Source organism: Pristiophorus japonicus, chromosome 8 (assembly GCF_044704955.1).
Source record: "Pristiophorus japonicus isolate sPriJap1 chromosome 8, sPriJap1.hap1, whole genome shotgun sequence".
Lineage (NCBI taxonomy): Eukaryota > Metazoa > Chordata > Chondrichthyes > Pristiophoridae > Pristiophorus > Pristiophorus japonicus.
In genome coordinates this window covers 56561963-56588427 of record NC_091984.1, presented here as the reverse complement: position 1 = coordinate 56588427, position 26465 = coordinate 56561963, and the positions used below count along the sequence as shown (strand labels likewise).

Below are 26465 nucleotides of genomic sequence, written 5' to 3'. Positions count from 1 at the left end.
ACAATCAATCCTTAGTTATACTTATACAAATATTATACAAATAAATCCAACCTGAATAAAAATTTATAAGCAAAGAAAAGATTAAATAAACCATGTTCCTACCTGTGTGAAAGTGCTTCAGGCAGGCCTTTCAGGCAGCGGTGTGGCGTCAGTGTCTCGACGGCAGCGGCAGCAAGCAGCCTTCAAGCTGAGCTGCAGTGCTTGAGGGAGGGGTATGGCGTCAGTGTCTCGTCTCGACGGCAGCGGCAGGCAGCAAGCAGCCTTCGAGCTGAGCTGCGGTGCTTGAGGCAGGCCTTCATTCCCCGCGAAGATGCAGCACCCGGACGGACTTGAGGCCATTCGGCCATGAGATTGCAGCGGCGTCAGTGGCTGGCCGGGAGCCGAAGAATGAACACAGGACACACGCAGCTGCAGATTAAAAATTCTTTAGGCCGTTCAGCCACGCTTATGGGGCGGCGTCAGTGGCTCGAAGGCAGCCGAAGAATCAGGAGCGGACGTGAGGCCATTCGGCCATGGGATTGCAGCGGCGTCAGTGGCTGGCCGGGAGCCGAAGAAAGAATAGCAGCAGCCTTCGAGCTGTGAGGGGGACTGACTGAGGCCATTTGGACAGGGAGAGGCAGCCACATCGACATCTTTATATTTAAATTTGCAGAATGGGTGCTGCATTGTCAACACCACATATTATGCAATGGTTTGCTTCCTCATGCAAGAAATTCTTTGTTCTTGGTGGACGTTGATCCATTGCAAAGTTGAATTGGCACTTTTATTTCTCCAAACACACAGTCCTTAATTTGAAGGCACCGGTTCTGCAAGTTTAGTAGTGAAAAGCTGAACTCACTGATTTCAGCAGGTGATTTATTCAGCAGTGCTGCTAAAAGCACTCCCTCACACACAGAAATATCAAGAAAATTAAAATACAAGCCTTTGCAGGGGTCCAAGAAACAATTCTTCACTTTTTCTGCAGTACTTTTAAAAATGGCCGAGTGCCAATGTTTACTTCAGACCACACGTGCGCGAATGCTCCAACGCGCACGCGCAGGGTTGCCGGCACCAAGAAGCCTCATTTCAATTGTACCCGCCCCCTCCTTACAAAATCGGCGCGAGTGGTAGGCTCCGCCCCCTGTGCGCCGCGCCAAGCAGACATCGAGCTCCAAGGAGTTCGAGAATACCGCACTTTTTTTCCGGCGCCATTTTCGGCGCGCAAAACAGGCGCCCAGCTCTGAGGTGCGCCTTTTTCGCCATGTGTGTAATTCTACTCATTTTTGATATGTACTTGCTGCCCCGGAAAGTCCAGTGTATCATATCATTGGAAGAACGTCATTGTTGTGCGCTTCCACAGTGCATTCCTGCAGGCACACAGCAACCAGAAGAACCCTTAAAGCTGCCTCCAGCCTGATCGTTTGCAGCCTTTAGGAAACCTTGGGGGTTAATCCCTCAGACTTGTACTCTGCGCACAGTGGGGCCGAAATTTCCCATCGCCCGAAATGGGGCGAATCCTCCATTTTTTTAACTCATGCAGTGGAGATTCCGTCGATATTTGGCACTTAGAATTTTTTTTGGGTCAGGGCGGATGTCGTAGCGGCTGAAGGGCAGACGTGCCCCTGCAGCGGGTTGACTGTCTCGTGATGACTTCGCGCTGACACGTCACAACGTTTCCTCCCTTCAGTTAAAGGGGAGAGCCACTGCGAGCTCTGCATACTTTTAAGTTAGGTCAACTGGGCCACCAAGGAGGGTTTCGGCCGGGCCCAAGAGGTGCCAGGTTGCCTGTTGGTGGCCCAGCCGAACCCGGGGGCATAATTGTTGGGCCGACCTGGCAGTTGACCAACAAAAATAATTAACATGGCGGCCACGGCAGTGCGCCCTCCCCTTTAAGAGCGGCCGGGCCGTCATGCCAAAGATAGTGTATCGACACAAAAAGCTGTCCGGGACGGCGGCGGGGCTGCTTCTGTGGGGCAATACCGGGAAAGGGTCCATTTCTTGGGGGGCAATTTCATGAGGAGATCCCCGCCAGTCAGTAAAGGGTCAGCGCATGCATGCTGCGGTGAGAAAATGGGCGGAGCAGTCCCAGGCACCACTGTAAAACTCAAGAAGGTTAATTTACAAAATGGTGGTCCCTCTCTGGAGAGTAGGCAGCCATTCCGCGTTGCCCTGTGGCTGCCGCTTTCAGGTGGCCAGAGGCCTTCTCAGGAGGGCAATTTCGACCCCAGTGTCTTAACCGGAGTGGACTTAAAGAGAATGGTTTATTTGGGAATTTGGAAGGAGTGGGCATTTGGAGAAGAGGGGGAAGGACATAATTGGAGGAGGTATCAGCGGCGGCGGAATGTTCGATGATTTCCAAAATAACAAGGACAGCCAATGGGTGAGTATTAAGGTTTTTTTTTCTCCCTTTTCTCACTAATCTACCCTACGACTGTGGTTTAAACTGGGTACGAGAAACTATAAAGTACTGTATTAAACTTATAGTTTAACTAGTTAAACTATTTAATATAACTATAAATAATAATTGAATAAAGACTTTAACGAATGAAATAAATAAAATGAGGCTAGAATAAGATATGGCAAAGCAGGTTGTGTGTCTGGACTGCCATATGTGGGAGTTTGTGGACAGCGAGACTGTCTCGAGCAAGCACGTCTGCAGGGGATGTCTCTATCTCGAATCTCTGCGGCTTAGTGTCATTGAGTTGGAGTGTAAGTTAGAGATACTCCGACACGCAAGGGAGGGGGAGGAATTTTGGAAAGTTTTATCCAGAATACAGTCACATCCCAGAGGAAAGCACATGTTCAGGAAAGGGAGGGTGTGACTGTTAGGGAGCCGGGCAGCGAGGAATTAGGAGAGGTAGACAAGGAGGTCCCACAGACACTGGTCCTGTCCAACAGGTACGATGTACTCGCTACCCGTGAGGATAAAGAGAAAGACTGCAGGGAGGACAGCCACAATGCTGAACAAAGCACTGTTATGTCTTTAGATGCTCTGAAAATGACTCCACGAGGCAAAGTATTGTACTTGAACTGTAGTGACCTTAGACCATTTAATATAACTCCAGAGTGAGGATACCACATGGTGGACTCCCTTTTATACCTGGGTGCCTGTGGTGTACAGGTGACCCCTGGGCCTCCACCAGTTGCACCCTCTGGTGGTGCCAGCATAGTATATACAGTGTGAACCTTGTTGATGGTACCTCCGGTAAACAAGTCTCCATCTTATGCAACTGTACAGTGACTACACAGAGAGTATCTCTATAGTGTACATATATAACATCACTCTCCTCCAAGTCTTTTGTGCCAATACCTTTGCACTGTGTGCTCTGGCTTAGCTCTCCCCAGACATAAGTGCCAACAGCCCTTGCACCTTGACTGTGCTTTGGCTTGGCTCTCTCCCTGTTAACCCCAAGTCCTTATTGCCACAACGTTGGGTAGTGGTTACCAGTTTGGATGGTTCGATGATGAAGTGGGGCTTCAGTTGGTTCTGGGTGTGACCATGTGTTTGCCCATGGCTACATACATCCATTTTCCCCCTCGCATGTAGATCATGCCGGTGGCTCATCACATTCATATACATTCATATACATTCAATCCAGAAAAGGAAATTTGCATTTACATCATTGCATTTGTGGTCCAGTTGTGAGGCAAGTACATTTGACTGGTGAGATACATTGATGGTACATCTTTGAGATCAGTGCTGGGGTCAACACCGGTGCGTGAGGACAAGCTAGTTCCAGAGCTGCTGGATGGTGTCCAGGTAGCCTAGTGGCGGCGCGTTGCCCGGTGCTGGCAGTGGGAACCCGGTTGGCTTGAGTTGCCTGCTCTCGGGGGCCTTTGCCGATGCTCCTAGCATTGGGCACATTCACAGATGCCTGTGACCTCCCTGTCCTCTCCTTGCGCCCCGGGTCACTGCTGCTCCCAGAGGAGCAGTCGTCTCGCAGTGCATAAGGAACTACTAACTCACTTGCCTGGGCGTTATTTGGTTTGGGATCCTGGCTGATCCCGGTTCCAATTGGGAGAACCGTTGCGGGTGACCCTTCGTTCCCGGGTGTAGCCTTGGTGGTGATGGGGTCTGGGGGCTGCGCCTTAACGCAGTTCGCTTTTTCAGGCTCGTGGCAGTTGGTGCCATCGGGTGCCTGAGAGGTGGAACCGATCAGCGGCAGCGTATTGATACTGGTGCTGTTGCCCTCCTGAGATCACTTGCTCTGAGCTTGTCTATTTTAGCTGCTTGTGGCCACACTCCGTGGTGCATCACTCTGGTCCCAGGGGCGCAGGTTACAGCATTGGGTAGCCCACTGGACCTGTGTGCTTCCGATGGGTGTTTGCCCGCTACATAATCAGAATACAGTTGAAATCCTGCATTGCACAACATGTCATTGCTTATTGTGGATAAACTGTAGCTCCGATCGCAATTGCCCGACTTTTCTTTGCTTATTACATGTATAAAACTCTGATCATCAATTACAAGCTTTACATTTAGCTCACAGTTGTTATTACATTGAGTGAGAATGTGGGACTGTCCCTTTAAGTGTGGTGGGTTGCTGTCCTCCTTTAAGAGAGCCTTGCTATCTTTACCCCAATCCTCTTCTTCGCTTGGTACCATGTGTTGCTCCATCAGTGCTGCACCTCATGGTCTGGCCGCCGCCATCTTTTTCCTCGTGGTTTGGGTGCCATCTTTCTTCCATCCACGATGTCGGCTGCTGTGATCCTCTTCTCCTCGGGTTTTGCCACCGAAGCTGGGAAGTCGCCTTTGGATCCGATTTTCTTCCTCCGGAGTCCTGCCACTGGAGCCTGGAAGGTGCATTAGGGTCATCTCAGCTGGATCATCTCCACGCAGTCGTGCTGAGCGGTCTGTGCCTCAGGTGCTGTGCTAGTCTGCTCTCTGGTGCCGGATCCAACCTCAGGTGGGGGCTTGCTTTGCCTCTGAGCACGGGGGACGTCGATCGCTGGAGGGATGAAATCTTCCCAACTCCAATGGATCTTCTCCATCCACCTTCTCTGAGTAGCATTGGTCCATCACCTGCAACAATCCACAGTGGTAACTTGTGCACTGCGCCATCATGGAGTACCTTAACATTCGCACTACCAATGACTGGGATAAGTTCATTGTTGTAGGTGAGCAGCTTTGCTTGAGCCGGGATCAACTTGGGTCGTTCAATTTGATCGTCCCATAGCCTCTCAAAGGCTTCTTGATTCAGTACTGACTGGCTCGCCCCCATGTCCATCTCCATGAAAACTGGAGCGCCTTTTATCTCGACTTCCATTCTCAACGGGGAACATTCTGTGGTGCAGGTAAACATTCTGTACACCTCATCGTGGGGCTGAGCTGCCTCTCTGACCAACTCTTCATAACCCGCGCTGGATTCATGGCCCTCTGCAGACTCTTTTTCAACACGGTGAGTCCTATTTCTTTTACACATTCGCTGGAGGTGGCCCTTTGTGCTGCACGCTTTGCACACATAGTCCTTAAAACGGCACTGGTGAGCCCGGTGATTTCCTCCGCAACACCAGCATGGTGCTAACTGATTAACCCCCCTTGGCGGGCTCAGAGTTAAGGGACTCGGGGGCCTGTTCTCTCTCCCCTGAGGAGATTCACGTTCTACAGTCCTGCCTATAAAAGGCGCCAATCTGTGTACAGTACTTGCCGGGTTTGAGCCCTGAGGATGAGTCATCCGCCTAGAGCTGCAGGTCGAGGTCATGAATGCCTGGCTCATGGTGATGACCTTCTGAAGTGTGACTGATATCCGCAGATAGTAGCTTATGAAGAAGGACCTCGTGGCCGATTCCGATGACAAAGATATCCCGCAGTGCTTCGGTGAGGTGTTCGCCGAAATCACAAGGTACTGCCAACCTCCTGAGGTCTGCAGCATATTTCGCGATTTTATGGCCATCGGGCCGTCGGTGGGTGTAAAACCGGTGTCTGGCTGTGAGGATGCTCTCTTGGATCAGCGTTACAAGCTCCTCGTTCATCTTGATCATTGTTTTCGCTGGTGCCAGCAAGTCCCTGACGAGACCATAGACAGTGGGCCCACAACTGGTGAGTAGGATAGCTCTGCGCTTATCAGCCAGGATCATCACCTGCCAGGTCGTTTGCTGTGAAGAAATGATCGAGCCTCTCCACAGAGGCGTCCCAATCATCCCCAACGGTGAACTGCTGCAACGTACCAAGGTTAGCCATTTTCACGTGAAAGTCCGTAATCTCGTCGCCAATTGTTATGTCTTTAGATGCTCTGATAATGACTCCACGAGACAAAGTATTGTACTTGAACTGTAGCGACCGTAGTCCATTGAATATAACTCCAGAGTGAGGATACCACATGGTGGACTCCCTTTTATACCTGGGTACCTGTGGTGTACAGGTGACCCCTGGGCCTCCACCAGTTGCATCCTCTGGTGGTGCCAGCGTAGTGTATACAGTAGGAACCTTGTTCATGGTACCTCCGGTAAACAAGTCTCCATCTTATGCAACTATTCAGTGACTACACAGAGAATATCTCTATAGTATACATATATAACAGGCACTGTGGCTCAGAAGGCTGTCCAAGGGGATGGGGGGGAGCAGAAGCGAAATGTGGTAGTGATAGGGGATTCTATAATTAGAGGGATAGATAGCCAAGAACGAGAATCCCGAAGGGTGTGTTGCCAGGATAAGGGATATCTCATGGAGGCTAGAGAGGATCTTGTAAAGGGAGGGGATAAACCCAGTTGTTGTGGTCCATGCTGTAACAAATGATATAGGTAGGAACAGGGAGGAAATCCTGCTGAAAGAGTAACAGGAGTTAGACGCTAAATTAAAAAGCAGGACCTCAAGAGTAATAATCTCTGGATTATTGCCCGAGCCACGTGCAAATTGGCATAGAAGCAGACGATCAGGAGAATTAACACATGGCTAAAGGGCTGGTGTGAGAAAGAGGGGATCCTTTTCATGGGACACTGGCACCAGTTCTGGGACAGGATGGAGCTGTACCGATGGGATGGGCTCCACCTGAAATGGAATGGGACCCGTGTCCTAGCAGAAACGGTAAACAGGGAGGTGGCAAAGGCTTTAAACTAGTAAGATAGGGGGAGGGATATACAAGAAACGGAACCAGCCTAAATATCAACAAAACAACAGAAAAGAGCATAGGAAAGAATAAAGTAAGGAAGGACATTGATGGCAAGGGAATAAATAGAGTAAGAGAACAGGAGTCTAAAAGATGGTTAAACTTAAAGTGAGAGGAAATCCTATTAATAATTAGTTAAACTGCCTGTATAGCAATGTACACAGTGTCTGTAATAAAACTGGGGATCTGGAGGCAATCATGCATTGCGAGGAACCAGAAATAGTAGGGATTACTGAGACATGGCTAAAGAAAAATCAGGACTGAGAATTAAACATTGCGGGGTATAACCTATTTAGAAAAGAGAGAGAGAGAAAAGGGGAAGTGGAGTCGCTGTACTTATTAGGGATAACATAATGGCAGTAGAAAAAAGTGGCGCAGCAATCAGCAAGACAAAAATAGAATCCATATGGATAGAGATAAAAGATAATAAAGGATCAATCACACTAATAGGTGAAGTCTACAGACCACCTAATTGTGGAAGGGAGGTGGAGGAAGACATATGCAGACAAAGGGAAATGAGTAAAAAACAATCATGGGTGATTTCAACTACCCTGATATTAATTGGACAGAAGAGGTAGGTAAAGGGGATAAGGGAATGGAGTTCCAACAATGTGTACAGGACTGCTTTCTAAACCAATATGTAAAGAGCTCAACAAGGGAGGATTCATTATTGGATCTAGCAATGGGAAATGAACCACAGCAGTTAAGAGAAGTAAAAGTAGGGGAACATCTAGGCAATAGTGATTAAAATATAACACGCTTTAAGATGATAATTGATGAGGACATTGTAATGTATTTGTTTTGTGGTTTCTTTGCTTAAGAATTCATAGCAACACATTGCTATTAAGAACTAGTTGATTTATTAGCAAAGATTTAACAATCACACTACATATTACCAGTTCATCCACTAGGCTCACAACCACATGTCTCATTATGGATCCCCCGAACCAAACTGTTTGAATCCCTTCAATCTGGCTTTCGACCCTACCACAGTACCAAAACTGCTCTCATCAAAGTCACAAATGACATCCTTTGTGACTGTGACAAAGGTAAACTATCCCTCCTCATCCTTCTGGACCTGTCGGCAGCCTTTGACACAGTTGACCACTCCATCCTCCTCCAATGCCTCTCCACCAATGTCCAGCAAGGTGGGACCGCACTCACCTGGCTCCATTCTTATTTATCTAATCATAGCTAGAAAATCTCCTGCAATGGCTTCTTTACCTACTCCCACATCATTACCACTGGTGTCCCCCAAGGATCTGTCCTTGGTCCCCTCTTATTTCTCATCTATATGCTGCCCCTTGACGATATCATCCGAAAATACGGAGTCAGTTTCTACATGTACGCAGATGACACCCAGCTCTACCTCTCCACCATTTCTGTCGACCCATGCTTGATATCTAAATTGTCAAATTGCTGGTCCGACATCCAATACTGGATGAGCAGAAATTTTCTCCAATTAAATATTGGGAAGACCGAAGCCATTATCTTTGGTCCCTGCCACAAACTGCGTTCCCTAACCACCGACTCCATCCCTCTCCCTAGCATCAATCTGAGGGTGAACAAGACTATTCGCAACCTAGGTGTCATATTTGACCCTGAAATGAGTTTCCTGAAATGAGTTCTTTGCGATTTATTAGATGTCCACTGTTTTATTGCAGTTGTCACTATTTCTTGAGTACTTTTCTGTAGTTGTGGCAGGCGAAGAATAGACTATATAAATTAATGTTTTCACTGGCTTCACCAATTAGAAAAGAACTAGCAAAAATAAACAGTTCAATTTTATAGCACTGGAAAAGCTGCCTTTTCTTAGCAAGCTTCCTCTATTCAGTCTGACTTAGCAGGACATTATTTACACAACCATTCAGTTACCCATATAAATGCATGCAACATACTCCTAAGAGATCTTAAGACTTTAGTGGTTAACATATACATGTTCAATATTGCTTTGCTTTATTATATAGGGATATAGACAGGCTAAGTGAGTGGGCAAAAATTTGGCGGCTGGAGTATAATGTGGGAAAATGTGAGGTTATTCACTTTGGTAGAAAAAATAGAAAACAAATTATAATTTAAAAGGAGAAAAATTGCAAAGTGCCGCAGTACAGAGGGACCTGGGGGTCCTTGTGCATGAAACAAAAAAGTTAGTATGCAGGTACAGCATGTAATCAGGAAGGCAAATGGCATGTTGGCCTTTATTGCAAGGGGGATGGAGTATAAAAGCAGAGAAGTCCTGCCATAACTATACAGGGTATTGGTAAGGTCACACCTTGAATACTGCATACAGTTTTGGTCTCCGTATTTAAGGAAGGATAAACTTGCATTGGAGGCTGTTGAGAAAAGGTTCACTAGGTTGATTCCAGAGATGAGTGGGTTGACTTATGAAGATAGGTTGAATAGGTTGAGCCTATACACATTGGAGTTCAGAAGAATGAGAGATGATCTTATCGAAACATATAAGATAATGAGGGGGCTTGACAAGGTGGATGCAGAGAGGATATTTCCACTGAAAGGGGAAACTAAAACTAGGGTACATAGTCTCAGAATAAAGGGCTGCCCATTTAAAATTGAGATGAGGAGGAATTTCTTCTCAGAGGGTTGTAAATCTATGGAATTCTCTGCCCCAGAGAACTGTGGAGGCTGGGTCATTGAATATATTTCAGGCGGAGATAGACAGATTTTTGAGCGATAAGGGAATAAAGGGTTATGGGGAGCGGGCAGGGAAGTGGAGTTAAGTCCATGATCAGATCAGCCATGATCTTATTGAATGGCGGAGCAGGCTCGAGGTGCCAAATGGCCTACTGCTGCTCCTATTTCTTATGTTCTTATATCTGCTGCATAACTAAAACCGCCTTTTTCCACCTCTGCCCCGGCCTCAGCTCTTCTGCTGCTGAAACCCTCATTCATGCCTTTGTTACTTCTAGACTTGACTACTCCAACTCACTCCTGGCCAGCCTTCCACATTGCACACTACGTAAACTTGAAGTCATCCAAAACTCAACAGTCCGTGTACTAACCTGCACCAAGTCAAGATCACCCATCACTCCCTGTGCTGTCTGACCTACATTGGCTCCCAGTTAAACAATGCCTTGATTTCAAAATTCTCATCCTTGTTTATAAATCACTCCATGGCCTTGCCCCTCCCTATCTCTGTAATCTTTTTCAACCTCACAACCCCACAAGATGTCTGCACTCCTCAAATTCTGCCCTCTTGAACATCCCTCATTAGAACTGCTCAACCATTGGTGGATATGCCTTCAGCTGCCTGGGCCCTAAGCTCTGGAATTCCCTCCCTAAACCTCTACGCATCTCTACCTTTCTTTCCTCCTTTGAAACGCTCCTTAAAACCTACCTTTTTAAACAAGCTTTTGGTCATCTGCCTTAATTTCTTCTTCTTTGGCTCGGTGTCAAATTTATCTGTTTGTCGTGTAACACTTATGAAGTGCCTTGGGATGTTTTACTATGTTAAAGGCACTATATAAGTAAAAGTTATTATTATTATAATAGACTGATCAGAGAATGTGGAGCCAGGGGACAAGTAGCAGAATGGATAGCTAGCTGACTTCAAGACAGAAAGCAGAGAGTAGGGGTAAAAGGTAGCTATTCACAGTGGCAGAAGTGGTGTTGCACAAGGATCAGTGCTGGGACCACTGTTGTTCACAATTTATATTAGCGATTTAGACTTTGGAATCAAAAACACAATTTCTAAATTTGTGGATGACACCAAACTGGGGGCAATAGTCAATACTGAGGAGGATGGTCACAAATTACAGGAGGACATTAATAAACTTGCAGAATGGGCATACAATTGGCAAATGAAGTTCAACACTGATAAATGTGTGGTATTACATTTTGGTAGGAGAATAGGGAGGTCACTTACTACTTGGAGGGTGAGAGTCTAGGTGGCATAGAGGAACAAAGGGATCTCGGAGTGTAAATACACAAATCACTAATTTACGACACAGGTTAGCAAGGCCATAAAAACAGCAAACCAAGCACTAGGGTTTATTTCTAGAGGTATCAATCAGATTGAAAAGTAGGGAAGTTATGCTAAACCTGTATTGAACCTTGGTTAGACCACACGTAAGAGTACTGCGTACGGTTTCGGTCACCATATTATAAAAAGGATATAGAGGCACTGGAGAGGGTGCAGAGAAGATTTACAAGGATGATACCAGAAATACAAGGGTATACATATCAGGAAAGAATGAACAGGCTGGGGGGATCGAAATTCAGCCTCCCAATAAGGCCTGTTACCGTCAGAAAGCAGCGGCCACACGACGGTGTCGAATGGCCACCGATTTGTAGTCGAATAGCCGATGCTTACGAAATTCTCCCCGGTGGTTTTTCCGGCGGTCCCCACTTCCGCCCTGCTGCTGAACCCTCCTTAGTGCGTCTTCAAAGTACGCACCGCCAATGTCCCGCCCCGCAAGCAAAATTCACCGTAGAAAATCTTCCGGCCACCGCTCGGTGCCCCCGACAGTTTTTTCTTTACCCAAAGAGCGGTGAGAATATGGAACTCTCTCCCACAACGAGTGGTTGAAGCAAATAGTATAGATGCATTTAAGGGAAGGCTAGACAAGCATATGAAGGGAATAGAGGTTATGCGGATAGATTTAGATGAGGATAGATGGGAGGATGCTCGAGTGGAGCATAAACACCGGCATAGACTGTTTGGGCTGAATGGCCTGTTTCTGTGCCGTATATCTTATGTAAACCCTGTTTATGTTGCACTTCTGGCAAAGATATGGTGGCAGAGCAGAAGCAGCTCCAAAGAATTTCCCGGCCCTTGTTTTTGGGCCTTTATTTTTGTTTCTTTGACAGGTTCTGTCCACACTGCTCAGAAAGCAACATTCTGGATAGTAATAATCATATATAAGGGACTCGTGGAGCATGCCCCCGCCCTTCACAGCTTATTCCCTGCTTCTCTTCTGCCACCTGCAGTTGCTCCTAACTTGCACTGTGTGTTTCACCTAATGCTCCTGCTCTAACTCTCTACATTTTCCCTTGAATGGATGTTCCTGAGCTGATGCTTGCGACAGGTGGAGTGAGTGCTGCAATGTGATGGGAAGTCGATGGCCCTGTGAGCTGCTCGATCAGTAGTTCCTTGTGGGAGCAGAATATGAAAGATGCAGTGGATGAGCGGCAATTCTCACTGACTTTTGATCGGGCTGTCCATTGCTCACATTACCTTCTTCAGAATCAGTCAGAAACCTGACCAACCTTGGATTTCTGCGTCAGCCATTATTTTGAAATCAAACATGTCCTAAAGTCGCTAGGTCTTTTACTGGTATTGTGGTGGTGTTGCCACTTCTGTTCTGACAACGCATAACCCAAAGCAGTGGCTCTACGACATAACAGAGTATGGTTATAAGTCCATTGATACATATATGAAACATAAAGCATTGCTTGTGACTGATAAATTCCTACACTGGTTATTCTATTGCATTTTGAGCATTCAATTGTCACTCAATGGTAGCACCTATGCCTCTGAGTCAGAAGGATGTGGGTTGAAGCAACACTCCAGCGAAGAGTATATAATCTAGGCAATACTTCAATGCAGTACTAAGGTTCCACACCAGCAGCAGACCCTCACAAAATTGGCACTATAGACTTCTGATGGTATCTGAGCTATTGTAACATAATTCAAACAACCAAAGCAAATTCAATGAAGTAGCTGTTAAAATGATGATCAAATAGGATTTTCTTTTCATATATTTTACCAATTGAACCACAGTTTATTGTTCATATTTTTTATGTGATTCAATTCAGTTTAAGTATTGCATTCAAATACAAACTCAAACTTAAATCTTTTGTGTTTCATAGGATTAACACCCCAAGAAAGCAAGGAGGACTTGGTCCAACAAAAATCCCTTTAGTTTCGGACCTCCGTCACTCGATCTGCACAGATTATGGTATATTAAAAGAAGACGAAGGCATTGCTTTCCGGTAAGTTGTTGGGGAGGAATATAAGAATAAAATGTAGGTTAGAACTAAACGTCACTATTAGTGACCTATATTGGCAAAATACAGATTCAGAAATAAAAAGCAAATGTTTCTCTAGAGACTCAGAAGCTTTGCTTTAAGTCTGAGAGGGCAAAATGGGGCATTTTGGCCTAGATTTTAACTCCCCTGCTCTCTTTGACAGGCAGGAAAGGGTTGGCCCGAGGGATTAAAATGTTGAAAATTGAAATCCTGTCTCAAGCCCGCCGCATTCCAGCTAATGTAATATTAACAGCGACGATTCAGGTCCTCAACGAGGCTCCCGCTAAATGCAGGCGGGAGCCGACTTAAGATGCAAAAGTCGTGGCTTGGTGACAGCATCAACAATGCAGCATAACAGTAATGTCAAGCCAGGGGGAGTCCAGCACTCTCTGCTGCCCAGCAGAAAAGCCATGGTGGAAGGAGTCGAATGACCATAAGAGGTTACTGTAAGTCTTAGAAATTTTCATCTGTTTGAACTCCTTGTGGGCCAGGAGGAGTAGCAATACCCGTTTGCAAAGGAAATCTCCAGCCTGGCATCCCTCCCAGCACAAAGGAAATCCCAGCCCCAGCCTCCCCCGATCGAAAATGAAATGAAAGCAATATTTTTATTATACATAGACAAAATTCTGAACACTCCAGCACCATCTGTGCTGAGAGATCAGTAGGGGTTGGCACCAAACAGAGTAAAGAATGTACAACTTCACTCATTCAGATCTCAAAGCTTTTTTGAAGGCAGGACGAAAAGACTCCTGCGTATGGGTGTCACCAAGTCACCCAGAATTATCAAGTCATGTCACCTGGAGAGAGCTGGCACTGGCATTGAATGTCAATTCCTTCACCTCCAGAACAATGCCATCTTCAGCAGGGCATGCTACATATCTTTCCCTTTTCTTCCTTGCTCACTACTAGTCTTCACCCTCTTCAAGCAACACTTCCGCAAATCACACATCACAAAGCTATCTCCTTGAGGGGGACATTAACTCAACATTCTGCACTATGACTAGCCATCTACTCTTACATACAAAGCCCTAAAACCCCTTTCTCCACTTTCTTACAGTCTAATTGCCCCACATCTCATCCTTCATCTCTCCTGTGCCAATTGGTTACACAATCCTCAACTGAAAAAGTGAATAACGGTAAGGCTGTCATCTTGTCGGACAAGTTAGCACACAATGCCCGCCACAGGCAGGCCACCAAAGAGGGCTTCTCCAACCTTAAGTACTTTACCCACTTCGATGAGAAGGTCATGCAGTCCGTGCAGAGGAACTAAATTCTTGCTGTGAGAGATAATGAAGTCAGCAAGATCTTTCTGATGCCAGGTATTGAGTGAGCACCAACATTATTGCCCAGGCATTCCTGTGAAGCACCACACAGCCACAACCTTCCACCTCCTTCTTTGTCTCCTTAATCCCAAAGGAACAATGCAATACCATGCTTTGCTTCTACCCTTCTTCCCTGCAGATCTGCCACAGCAACGGGCGGTATAGGAGGAGAAAGATAATGGTGAAGTTAATGAGGACCAAGCCACCCTGGATTTGCAGTTGCATGATACTGTTGTCTCTCAGGACAGCAGCACATGCCAAGCCTCCAGCTATCCCCCTTCCCGCCCCCATAGCACTATACCATTGGAGCGTGGTAGGCAACATCAAACTGCCAAGAAGCAAGATGCCATGAGATGAACGCCACTTCATTCCCATGAGTCTTTTGTAGATCATGGGAGCCAACCACAAGAATGGATTAAAAAAAGGCATGTGTTGCTACCAGGAGAAGCACAATGAAAAAGAGTAGGATGCTCTTTCAAACTCATAGAAAATAGAATGTTAGAACCGCCGCTGCTCGAAATACCCTGCTTGCTTAATCTGTTATTAGCGGTGCCTTTGTAATTGACTTCAGTGGTAATGGCAACTGGTAACAGAGTCAGCCAATTTTCAGCCCATTTAAATATACTCTCAAAGAACTAATGATTGGCTACTAGATTTAAATGACTAATATTAATTGTCTTAATTTGTGTAGCTGAAATTAAAGTCTGTTGGTGAACCCCTACACTGTAACTAGAAAATTACATTTTGTATATTAGTTGCCTTGCTTTTTTGCTATTCCCATTGGTGCCACCACATGATTGCAGAATTGTGGGTTTACTGTATACGCTAACATTGAGTATTAACTCACAATTAAACAAATGGAAGAAGCATCCTCGACTCTAAATAGTTTTTGAATCTGATAAGATAATTATTCTGAAATAAAAAGATAAAACGGAATTATTGGATGGTAAATTGGACGGATTCCCTTACAGGGGTGCAATCTGCCCTGCTTGAGTTTGCTCTATTTGGTGTGTCTATGCAGTCCAATGTATCCAATTGCAATAATATGGAAATCTGCCCTATAACATAATCTTTCCTACTTTTCTATCATTTCTATCTTACGAACATCTGTATACTCTAATATTGAATTTGCTTTAATCTTTTATTCATTGTAGTTTATATTTTCTAGTGCTGTGACTGCAGGAAATTGACGCAAATGCCAATTTGAAGCAAAAGTAGAACCTACTGCCAGTCTTTAATAGTGTTTCTTGAATAAAAATAGTGCCGTAGAAGATTTTAGTATAGTTTGAAAATACTTGTTATGACAGTTTTGTAAACTTGGAAACTAGAGTTTTGTAAACGCTATGCCTAGTTTCTCAAACCCCTAAAAATGCATTAACACTTGATGATACTTGTTACCAAATATTGTGTAAAGATGATAAATTTGTTCTCCAGAGGTTTGTTCATCATTGATAATGCTGGTATCCTGCGTCAGATCATGATCAATGACCTGCCTGTTGGGCGTTCAGTGGATGAAGTCATGAGGCTGGTTCAAGCATTCCAATTTACAGATGAGCATGGAGAAGGTAATGAGCCGTTTTTTTTTCAGATTCATTCCTTCAATGTACACATATGTTAGAACATTTTAAAAGACAGTATTTGGGTAATTCCAGGGATAACATTTATGTGTAATACTTTAGTTCCGCAGTATTGTCAGAATATCAGAGCAGCATGTTGTCATTCCAATTAGAGAAGCCACCAGCCCATAATGAACCATTACAGAAGACTTAAAAATTTTTAATGTTTGGAAATTATTGCCGGCATTCCACGGTAATTAATCCCTTCTGATCACCTTTGCTCCCTGAAATGCTGGGGTCCTTAGGCAGGTCCTGTACACCCATGCCTTTTCTTGTAAACCCAGGCAGTGTTTGGGCAGGAATCTGACCTGGAGTATAGTAATGACGCCTGGGAGTTAAAGTGGTCCAGAATTCTTGCTGGCGAGTCCGCCGTTTGCCCCGCCAGCCCCAAGCTTGCCTCAGGTTAAAATTGGGGCTATAGTGTCTGTCTTATAGCCATTTTATAAAGCATTCCATGTTCTAATAATCCTTTATGTAATAACATTTCCTCTAACTTTCTCCTTTCAATTATAGTGATGATCCCCAGTCAATATTCCTTTTGTTTCTGATTGGCTTACCAATAGAACAATCTTTATTTGTCCTTTCCAAGCAAATGTGAGTTGGTTGCATTTAATAATTGGCACCCAGGAATGATAATCAAGATCATTTGAAAGCTGCCGGAGAGGTGCCAGTAACAGCTGCTACTCCGGGAGCTCACCAAGCACTTTCTACAGCAGTGGGTGGTGGGGCCCACTAACCACCAGAATGGTTTCAATGTAAACAGTTAATAATTAAAATCAGCACATATCTCTGGGACAGTTATATCTAGGGCCTAGATTCTAGAACAAGTCTTGGTGATTTTCATTGCAGGAGGGGTTTATATTATTTCACCATAACATGCCCTGCTTAATATTTTAAACATTGCCTGTGCCCAGTTCTCCATTATGTCATTTTCACTAGTGCAGTCAACTACATCACAATTGTTTGCATTAGAAAAACTGACCATTTAAAATGTAATCTTCCCCCGCCTTTTCCATCCACATCACCCCCGCCACCCTCTAGGCCAATGCATGCTGGAATATAGGGACACACAATGTATTTCCCACATTTGTATGTCATCACAATATTCCCACTCCATTTTGAGTGGATGGCTTCCTATTTCATGGTTCTCTTTCCACCTGCACCCCCAAATTATACTGATTTCCCAGTGGAACGGTGCAGGAAATTTGATGCTCATATTTTCATTGCTTATGCCTTCTTAATATGAACAGCCAGTTAACAGCTGCCAGCCACTCATTTAATTTTCATTAAAATTAGTGAAGACAGTAACTTAAGCCCCTAGAAGTTTACCATCAATTCTGTTTAATCTGTATTTCTTTAGTATGTATGCCTCGGGATATGAACTGGCTATGCACAATCACTCTAATGAATGCTGGTATTTAATTTCTGGTGGTGTACAATTTCACAGTGTGTTTCTGTCATGTGCCAGAAGTGCAGCAGCAGAATTGTTACCCCATAACACCTGGAAAAGTTATCTTCATTCTAGCTAAATAAAAGGCAGAGCACATTAATAATAATTGGCGATTGATATGTTATTTTTATATAAAACCGTCCACCCCACTTATACCGACCATGCTTATCACAAGCAACCGCCTATATCGGGCAAATGGCAAAAACCAGTTGCCATTACTACTGAAGTTAATTCATCATCATCGGCGGTCCCTCGTACCAAGGATGACTTGCTTCCACGCCAAAAAGGGATGAGTTCACAGATGTTTCAATGAAGGACCTATTATTCCAGGTCCCAAATTACAATTAAGCAAACAGGGGTATTTCGGGCAGCGGCGGTTCTAATGGTAGTCAACTATGGTTTGGAGTTTGGCCTCCGAGTGTGCACAGATGCAAGCGTCATCTGCATATTGTAATTCAATGACAAAGAGGTTGGAACAACCTTGGATCAGGACTGGAAGCGTCGGAGGTTGAACAATTTCCCGCTTGCCCTGTAGTTTAACTCCACTCCAGCGGGGAGCTTGTTAAAGGTGAGATAAAGCATTGCAGCGAGGAAGATTGACAAAAGTGTTGATGCGATGACACAGCCTTGCTTGACCTCGGTCTGCACTTGTATTAGGTCTGTGGTGGATTTGTTGGTAAGAATCACGGCTTGCATGTCATCGTGAAGCAGGCGGAGGATGGTGACATTTAAGGACAACCAAATTTGAGATGGACATTCCATAATCCCTCACGGTTGACAGAGTTGAAGGCCTTTGTGCGGTCAAAGAAAGCCATGTACAGAATTTGATGCTGCTCCCTAAACTTTTCTTGGATTTATCACGAGGTGAAGATCATGTCTGTTGTGCTACTTAATGGGCAGAATCTGTATTGTGACTCTGGGTGGAGCTCTTCAGCCACTGAGAGGAGACGATTGAGGAGGATTCTTGCGATAATTTTCCCTGCGGCAGACAGCAGGGAAACTCCTCTGTAATTACTGCAATCGGACGTATCACCTTTCTTGAAGATGGTCACGATTACGGCGACTCTGAGATCCCCAGGCATGCTCTCCACCTTCCAGATAAGAGAAGAGGATTTGCGTCAAGAATACTTCTCTGCCATGCTTCAGTACTTCGGCGGGGATTCCATCTGCTCCTGAGGCCTTGTTGTTTTTCAGTTGTCAGATGACCTTTTCAACCTCATGCTGGGCTGGGATTGTGCCGAGGTGGTGGCAGGTAGCATGCTGTGGGATCCAGGCCAGTAGCGAGGTCGGAAGATTGAGGCCAGCACCGAGGTGGGGACACGAGACCAGAATACGTGTGGTCACTAGTAAAGAACCAAAGACCAAAGCGTGAGCGGCGGTAGAGCCTGCACATGGAGAGCAACATGCTGGAGCCAGGGAGCCCGGGGTACAGTGTCAATATTTTATGGGCAAATTCGTAAGCTGCTCCAAGATTAATGCGCTCACCTACACTGCGATCTCTGAAAACCAGGGAGAGAGGATCTGAGGGAGGGAGGGGGTCAGTAGGAACATGTGTATGTGTGTGCTAGGCCCATGCAGCAGAGCCTGGCCTTTAATTGTCTTGGACCCCCTTGCCATTGGACCAAGACCTTGCTCAGTCACGTTCGTGTGGTAGCTGGTGTGCAACGGCCACCCCAAGTTAAAAGAATTAACACACAGGCATTTTCCGACCTTTAAAAAGAGATTCGGGACCTGGAACATCAGGACCCTCATAGACAACCCCAACATCCTACTGTTATCATTGCCCTGGAACTCAGATGCTTCGACATTGATATCGCCGCCCTGAGCGAGACACGGCGGGCAGGAGAAGGTCATCTCAAGGAACAAGGTGGTGAATACACCTTCTTCTGGAAAGGCAAATCAGAAGAAGAACACCGTCTCCATGGAGTTGGCTTCACCATCAAAAATCAGTTAGTTTGGCGTCTTAGTGATTTCCCCTTATGGGATAAATGAACGCCTCATGACCCTTCGGCTCAGTCTAACCCGGAACCAGTATGCTAGATCATCAGTGCATAGGCCCCAACCCTGGAAGCTACGGACGAGGCCAAAGAGAAATTCTACTCCTGCCTTGAACAATCCTGTCCCGAGTCCCAACGACTTTAACGATAGTTATCACTGTTGTGATAAAGGTCTTAAATTTTGTTCCTTGTGCTGGGGATACAGGTAATGCCGAGTACAGAAGGAGTAGAAAACCAGGGACAGAGGTATGTGGCCTTAGATAAGATATGGGAGGTGGAGGTTTTGTCGTATTAATGTTCATAAGTTGTCATCAGGATGCTGCTGCTAACTTTTGTACTCCTCTAGCATTTTCAGAGGCCTGTACACCGCACCAAAGTTTTCTGTACAATTAACACAATGATTAATGGTATCAGATTTAACAATATTATTTAATTTGCCCTTTTATGTGCTTTTGAATTGATTAGCTCAAAGTACTATAACAAAGACATGCAACACTTACTCCAATATGTTCTCCCACTTTTCATAATGGCAAAACCTTGTTAACACCAACGTGCCTGCTATAAGTGGTGGGAAATATACTGATATAGTGAATTGACATCACATTAGTACCTCTGTTTTCACTATGTAACAAAATTGGACTTTACCAGTTCAGGTCTGACCACATCATTATTGTGCTGTATCAATAAAATACATAATAGATTTGATTACAAAATTTTGCTAAATAAAGAATAAGAGACAACTTTCAAACAGCTAGAAATTGATGTCAGGCTATTTTTTTTATTGCCAAGTATTTATCCAGAATACATTGAACAAGGGACTTAAATTTTGTTCCTTGTGTTGGGGATGCAGGTAATGCCGAATACAGAAGGGGTAGAAAATCAGGAACAGGCAGCTTGTAAGATTTCTAAATCGCTGGCATTAAATTGACAGCAAGACCGATTATTTTAAAACAATTTGGAATAGTTCATTAAACACACAGACATATACATCTATCAGCAGTCATCAGCTATCCTACGGATCTACTTAGTTACAACAGATACAATGATGTTACAATAATGATGTATAAAATGGTACAAAAAGGTATTCGTCACTTCCCTCTGGCAAAGCACAAGCACATGGCGTTCGTCCTTACTTCTGCTGTGGAGGGAGGTTCCTGCTTTTGCTGTGTGCTAAGGAGAAGAGAGAGAACCAGCAATCTTTGCTTGGGTTATTATATCCCTTAAGGTCCACGTTGTCCTGTTGGACCATTTTCCATACCTCGGGAGCCTCTTATCAACAAGAGCCGACATTGATGACGAGATTCAACACTGCCTCCAGTGCGCCAGTGCAGCCTTCGGCCGCCTGAGGAAAAGAGTGTTCGAAGACCAGGCCTCAAACCTGCCACCAAGCTCATAGTCTACAGGGCTGTAGTAATACCCACCCTCCTGTATGCCTCAGAGACACGGACCATGTACAGTAGACACCTCAAGTCGCTGGAGAAATACCACCAACGATGTCGCCGCAAGATCCTACAAATCCCCTCGGAGGACAGAAGCACCAACATTAGCATCCTCGACCAGGTCAACATCCCCAGCATTGAAGCACTGACCACACTTGATCAGCTTTGCTGGGCAGGCCACATTGTCCGCATGCCAGACACAAGACTCCCATAGCAAGCGCTCTACTTGGAACTCGTTCATGGCAAACGAGCCAGAGTTGGGCAGAGGAAACGTTACAAGGACACCCTCAAAGCCTCCCTGATAAAGTGCAATATCCCCACCGACACCGAGGAGTCCCTGGCCCAAGACCGCCCTAAGTGGAGGAAGTGCATCTGGGAGGGCGCTGAGCACCTCTAGTCTCATCGGCGAGAGCATGCAGAAATCAAGTGTAGGCAGTGGAAAGAGCGTGCGGCAAATCTGTCCCACTCCCCCTGACCCTCAACGACTATCTGTCCCACCTGTGACAGGGACTGCAGCTCTCGTATTGGACTGTTCAGCCATCTAAGGACTCATTTTAAAAGTGGAAGTAAGTCTTCCTCGATTCCGAGGGACTGCCTATGACTGACTGATGACCCCTTAAGGCCATTGTTCTCAGAAAGCCTGAGGATTGGGTCTTGGTTCCAGTGCTGTTCCTGATTAGCTTCTCCTCATGTGTCTGTCAGGACGCCTGGTGCCATTCCTTGATTAGGTTAATGGCTTTCCGATTAACATCTTTTCTAGTTTGGTGGGTTTCAAAGCTTTGTTCCTTGAGCTCTGCCCAGCCAGAGGAGACATGAACTTGGGGAAGTTATCCATTTTGTTTCTTTCAAACTTGTCTTTTCGTGTAATCTACACTTTTAACATTTATATATATATATACTTATACAGAATCAATTTGATCATTACTAAACACTTTTATTCTGACAGCAGGATGGATTTCTGTTTTATTGGTGTTTATGATATAATTGGGATTACAGAGACATGGCTCCAAGGTGACCAAGGCTGGAAACTCAACATCCAGGGGTATTCAACATTCAGGAAGGATAGACAGAAAGGAAAAGGAGGTGGGGTAGCACTGCTGGTTAAAGAGGAAATTAACGCAATAGTAAGAAAGGACATTAGCTTGGATGATGTGGAATCTGTATGGGTAGAGCTGCGGAATACCAAAGAGCAGAAAACGCTAGTGGGAGTTGTGTACAGACCACCAAACAGTAGTAGTGAGGTTGGGGATGGCATCAAACAAAAAATTAGGGATGCATGCAATAAAGGTACAGCAGTTATCATGGGCGACTTTAATCTACATATAGATTGGGCTAACCAAGCTGGTAGCAATGCGGTGGAGGAGGATTTCCTGGAGTGTATTAGGGATGGCTTTCTCGACCAATATGTCGAGGAACCAACTAGAGAACTGGCCATCCTAGACTGGGTGTTGTGTAATGAGAGCGGACTAATTAGCAATTTTGTTGTGCGAGGCCCCTTGGGGAAGAGTGACCATAATATGGTAGAATTCTTTATTAAGATGGAGAGTGACACAGTTAATTCAGAGACTAGGGTTCTGAACTTAAGGAAAGGTAACTTCGATGGTATGAAACGTGAATTGGCTAGGATAGACTGGCGAATGATACGTAAAGGGTTGACGGTGGATAGGCAATGGCAAACATTTAAAGATCACATGGATGAACTTCAACAATTGTACATCCCTGTCTGGAGTAAAAATAAAACGAGGAAGGTGACTCAACTGTGGCTAACAAGGGAAATTAGGATAGTGTTAAATCCAAGGAAGAGGCATATAAATTGGCCAGAAAAAGCAGCAAACCTGAGGACTGGTAGAATTCAGCAGAGGAGGACAAAGGGTTTAATTAGGAGGGGGAAAATAGAGTATGAGAGTAAGCTTGCAGGGAACATAAAAACTGACTGCAAAAGCTTCTATAGATATGTGAAGAGAAAAAGGTTAGTGAAGACAAATGTAGGTCCCTTGCAGTCAGAATCAGATAAATTTATAATGGGGAACAAAGAGATGGCAGACCAATCGAACAAATACTTTGGTTCTGTCTTCACGAAGGAAGACACAAATAACGTTCCACAAATACTCGGGACTGACAGTCCAGCGAGAAGGAGGAATTGAAGGAAATTCTTATTCGTCAGGAAATTGTGTTAGGAAAATTGATGGGATTGAAGGCCGATAAATCCCCAGGGCCTGATAGTCTGCATCCCAGAGTACTTAAGGAAGTGGCCCTAGAAATAATGGATGCATTGGTGATCATTTTCCAACAGTCTATTGACTAAGGATCAGTTCCTATGGACTGGAGGGTAGCTAATGTAACACCACTTTTTAAAAAAGGAGGGAGAGAGAAAACGGGGAATTATAGACCGGTTAGCCTGACATCAGTAGTGGGGGAAATGTTGGAATCAATTATTAAAGATGAAATAGTAGCGCATTTGGAAAGCAATGACAGGATTGGTCCAAATCAACATGGATTTATGAAAAGGAAATCATGCTTGACAAATCTTCTCGAATTTTTTGAGGATGTAACTAGTAGAGTGGACAAGGGAGAATCAGTGGATGTGATTTATTTGGACTTTCAAAAGGCTTTTGACAAGGTCCCACACAAGAGGTTGGTGTGCAAAATTAAAGCACATGGTATTGGGGGTAATGTATTGACATGGATAGAAAACTGTTTGGCAGACAGGAAGCAGAGAGTCGGGATAAACTGGTCTTTTTCAGAATGGCAGGCAGTGACTAGTGGGGTGCCGCAGGGCTCAGTGCTGGGACCCCAGCTATTTACAATATACATCAATGATTTTGATGAAGTAATTGAGAGTAATATCTCCAAGTTTGCAGATGACACTAAGCTGGGTGGCGGTGTGAGCTGTGAGGAGGATGCTAAGAGGCTGCAGGGTGACTTGGACAGGTTAGGTGAGTGGGCAAATGCATAGCAGGTACAGTATACTGTGGATAAATGTGAGGTTATCCACTTTGGTGGCAAAAACATGAAGGCAGAATATTATCTGAATGGCGGCAGATTAGGAAAAGGGGAGGTGCAACGAGACCTGGGTGTCATGGTACATCAGTCATTGAAGGTTGGCATGTAGATACAGCAGGCGGCGAAGAAGGCAAATGGCATGTTGGCCTTCAAAGCTAGGGGATTTGAGTATAGGAGCAGGGAGGTCTTGCTGCATCTGTACAGGGCCTTAGTGAGGCCTCACCTGGAATATTGTGTTCAGTTTTGATCTCCTAATCTGAGGAAGGACGTTCTTGCTATTGAGAGAGTGCAGCGAAGGTTCACCAGACTGATTCCCGGGATGGCAGGACTGACATATGAAGAGAGACTGGATCGACTGGGCCTGTATTCACTGGAGTTTAGAAAAATGAGAGGGGATCTCATAGAAACATATAAAATTCTGACGGGACTGGACTGGTTAAATGCAGGAAGAATGTTGCCGATGTTGGGGGAGTCCAGAACCAGGGGTCACAGTCTAAGGATAAGGGGTAAGCCATTTAGGACCGAGAAGAGGAGAAACTTCTTCACTCAGAGAGTTGTTAACCTGTGGAATTCTCTTCCGCAGAGAGTTTTTGATGCCAGTTCGTTAGTATATTCAAGAGGGAGTTGGATATGGCCCTTATGGCTAAAGGGATCAAGGGATATGGAGAGAAAGCAGGAATGGGGTACTGAGGTGAATGATCAGTCATGATCTTATTGAATGGTGGTGCAGGCTCAAAGGGCCGAACTGCCGACTCCTGTTTCTGTTTCCAATGGGTCTTTGTTGTAGGAACAGGTGGCCTGCACTATTCTGCTGCAAGCCACATTGGTGCCTTTAGTTTTATGTGTTTGAGGGCATGCCCTTACTGACTGGTAAATTCTACTGCATTGCATCATTAACAGAATTTCATCGCTGTGCACCTACAAAACGTGGAGTACTGCTGCTCAGCCACTGAAAGTGTGATAAAGCTGTCCAGCTCATTTTTTTGGTGATACTTAAGAGCTTTTGTTTGTGTATTACACTACTGTTTGTTTCTTTGGATTGGCTCTTTTGTTTCCTTTGGTTTAGATTGAATCTTTAATTTCTTCCTTTTTCTTTGGTTTAAAATTTATTTCTGTATCCCCTATCATTCAAGACACTGCCTCATATCACCCTGAGCATATGATGAATTTCTTTGGAAAGTTCCTTTGCACTTGGGAGCTGAAGGAAGCAGGGTTCTTCAACCAGGAGCACAGGCAAGTGCGCCTGCATCAAAAAGAGTCTCCAGAAGTTGCGTACCTACCACAGATCACGATACAGTTTCCTGAATATGTTGGAGGGACTGGATCTTCATGCTTAACATTTCACCAGTCAGAGCAGAAGTGAGGTATTTTACCGCATGTAGAAAGGAAAACTGAAGCAAATTGACATGGGCTCTAGTCATACACCTAGTTGGGACTTTGCAGAGCTATGCTCCCATAGTCTGATACCAGATCACTTACCTGCCCTCTCACTTGAGAATTAGCCATAGCAGAGGGTGAAGAACAAAGAGAATAGAAAATGTACACAATGAATTCTGCTGTTTTTGTTTGTGCATTGGATTGTTTTATAAATGTTATTTAAAACTTTCCTTTCTTACAGTTTGCCCGGCTAATTGGAAACCTGGTGCTGAAACCATCACACCTGATGTAGAAAAGAGCAAGAATTACTTTGCGAAACAGAAATAGTTCCTCGTTCTTTTATGATTGAATATAACCGATGTGGAATATTAGTCTGTTATGTGTGTGGCTGAAAAAAAGTTGTTTTTAGTATGCAGACATTTTGCTGCTGTTTGCCAAAACTGATGGGTATAAGGGTACATTTTATGCATCCAGGCTCTCTGTACAGAGCCTTGCTTGATGAGAACATGGATCTAAGGATTGGGCATGGAGGTCAGTGTGCTGAATTTGCATGCTCCTGGTTTTCCAGTAATTAATTTCAATCACTGAAAAATCAAGAGGCCATGAGTTGGGCGTACTAATCCCTGTGCCTAATTTCCCAATTGTTGCACTTGTTGAGTGAGGCTCTGTGCTCGGAGCAAAATCTTGCAAAATGTACCTTGTGCCTTGATAAAACTGGTTTCCACACTTCTGTATTAGTTCTAATGAATCTTCTCTTCTGAAGCTAAAATGCTACAATGTTTTATGAGATGAACAGGTGTCGGAGCATAGTAAATGACTTTGAATAAACCTGTGCTGTTTGGGTAAAATTTATGACATATTTCATGCATTTATCAGTGCAAAAATAAAGTTTGGAAAAAAAGTGTTCATTATGATTTATTACGTACTTTTTTGTTTCTTCCCCATATTCATGCAAGTTGATCTTCCCTCACTCAAATTCTGCAGACACTGGCAAACATTAGGGTTGAAATTGGTCTATGCCAATAGTGTGAAATGGTCCCCTAGCGAATCGGCAGCCTGATTTACACTGTGTTCGATTTTCTTTTCCATTGACATCAGCAACCTAAGCCCTACACTCTGGTAATCCAACCTTAAATTCCTTCACCTCTCTTTTAAAACCACCTCAAAATCTACCTCTTTCAGTAAACT

General features: G+C 44.8%; 1 protein-coding gene across 3 annotated transcripts in view; it reads left to right on the top strand.

Moving 5' to 3' along the window:
• LOC139268533 (peroxiredoxin-1-like) overlaps window positions 1–26183 on the top strand; it is an 89260-nt gene extending 63077 nt beyond the window's left edge. For all 3 annotated transcript variants that reach the window (XM_070886818.1, XM_070886819.1, XM_070886817.1), the window contains 3 exons: window positions 12915–13037; window positions 15830–15960; window positions 25519–26183. In XM_070886818.1, the coding sequence (XP_070742919.1) occupies window positions 12915–13037; window positions 15830–15960; window positions 25519–25604 (340 nt within the window). In that variant the 3' untranslated portion in view covers window positions 25605–26183. The remainder of the gene's footprint in view (window positions 1–12914; window positions 13038–15829; window positions 15961–25518) is intronic.
• The last annotated feature ends 282 nt before the right edge of the window (window positions 26184–26465 follow it).